This window comes from Triticum aestivum, chromosome 7A (genome assembly GCF_018294505.1).
Source record: "Triticum aestivum cultivar Chinese Spring chromosome 7A, IWGSC CS RefSeq v2.1, whole genome shotgun sequence".
NCBI classification, from domain to species: domain Eukaryota; kingdom Viridiplantae; phylum Streptophyta; class Magnoliopsida; order Poales; family Poaceae; genus Triticum; species Triticum aestivum.
In genome coordinates, this window is record NC_057812.1 from 10,121,488 (window position 1) to 10,122,383 (window position 896).

The window sequence follows — 896 nt, forward strand, 5'->3', positions numbered from 1 at the left end:
TTCAGATTTGAAAAAACAACAGAAAATGATAAAAACTTCAAAAAATAAAATCCTTTGAGATGTAGTTATATTAGTACATCTACTAGTTAGGAAAATTTAAAAACTTAAATTTGTACATGTTTTGCAAAAATGTGTTATGAAAAAGTAAAAGGGCTATAACTTCTGCATACGATGTCGGAAAAAAATGTATAATATATCAAAATGTTCAACACGAAAATCTGAATCCTGTGAAGCGTATGGTTCAACAAGTATCTTGGTATGGTTTACAAGTGGATGTGAAAACTTCTTTTACATAGTACGAACATTTTATTCATAGTTCTTCAAAAAGAAAACACACACTACAAAACCGATGGAAGACCACAACTGGTAGCATGTTATACGGTTACTATAGGATACGCTGTTACACAAACACAATGTACGCATGCTCCACAGCTCCCCGTCACAAGTAGCGAGTCAGAGCTGCAAATCCATGTACATATAGATTATTACACTTCGATATGTCACCTGTGTGATCACACAAGAGAATTTAATGCATGTATCACATTCATATGCAGGTGATACTGATAGTACATATAGTAATCTATGGAGCTTAATTAGGGCAGCGGAAGTCTTTCGGCACTCTCTTGCCGCACTGGTTGACGAGCACCTCGATGGCGATGGGCAGCATGAGGTTGATGTTGAGGGCCTTGACCTTGATGGTGGTGCAAAGGCAGAGAGCAGCGTCGAGGTCGGCAACGCCGGACAGCAGCGGGCAGCATGTATTCCTGGCGCTACTGCCGATCACCGCGTGCAACAGCCCATTGAGCACGTCCACGCACGCAAGTAGCTTCAGTGTGTCCACGGGGCACTTGCCGGTCGATGTAGCCGGCGCTGGGGCCGGGGCTGGGGGTGGCGTC

The 896-nt window shown here is 43.2% G+C and overlaps 1 protein-coding gene across 1 annotated transcript; it reads right to left on the reverse strand.

Annotated features, from left to right (window-relative positions):
• Positions 1 to 445: 445 nt before the first annotated feature.
• LOC123152768 (36.4 kDa proline-rich protein-like) lies at positions 446 to 886 on the reverse strand (the record flags this gene model as incomplete). The annotated part of the gene is made up of 1 exon (XM_044572230.1): positions 446 to 886. A coding segment is annotated over one exon (297 nt), but the record flags the coding sequence as incomplete, so codon positions are not given.
• Positions 887 to 896: the final 10 nt, after the last annotated feature.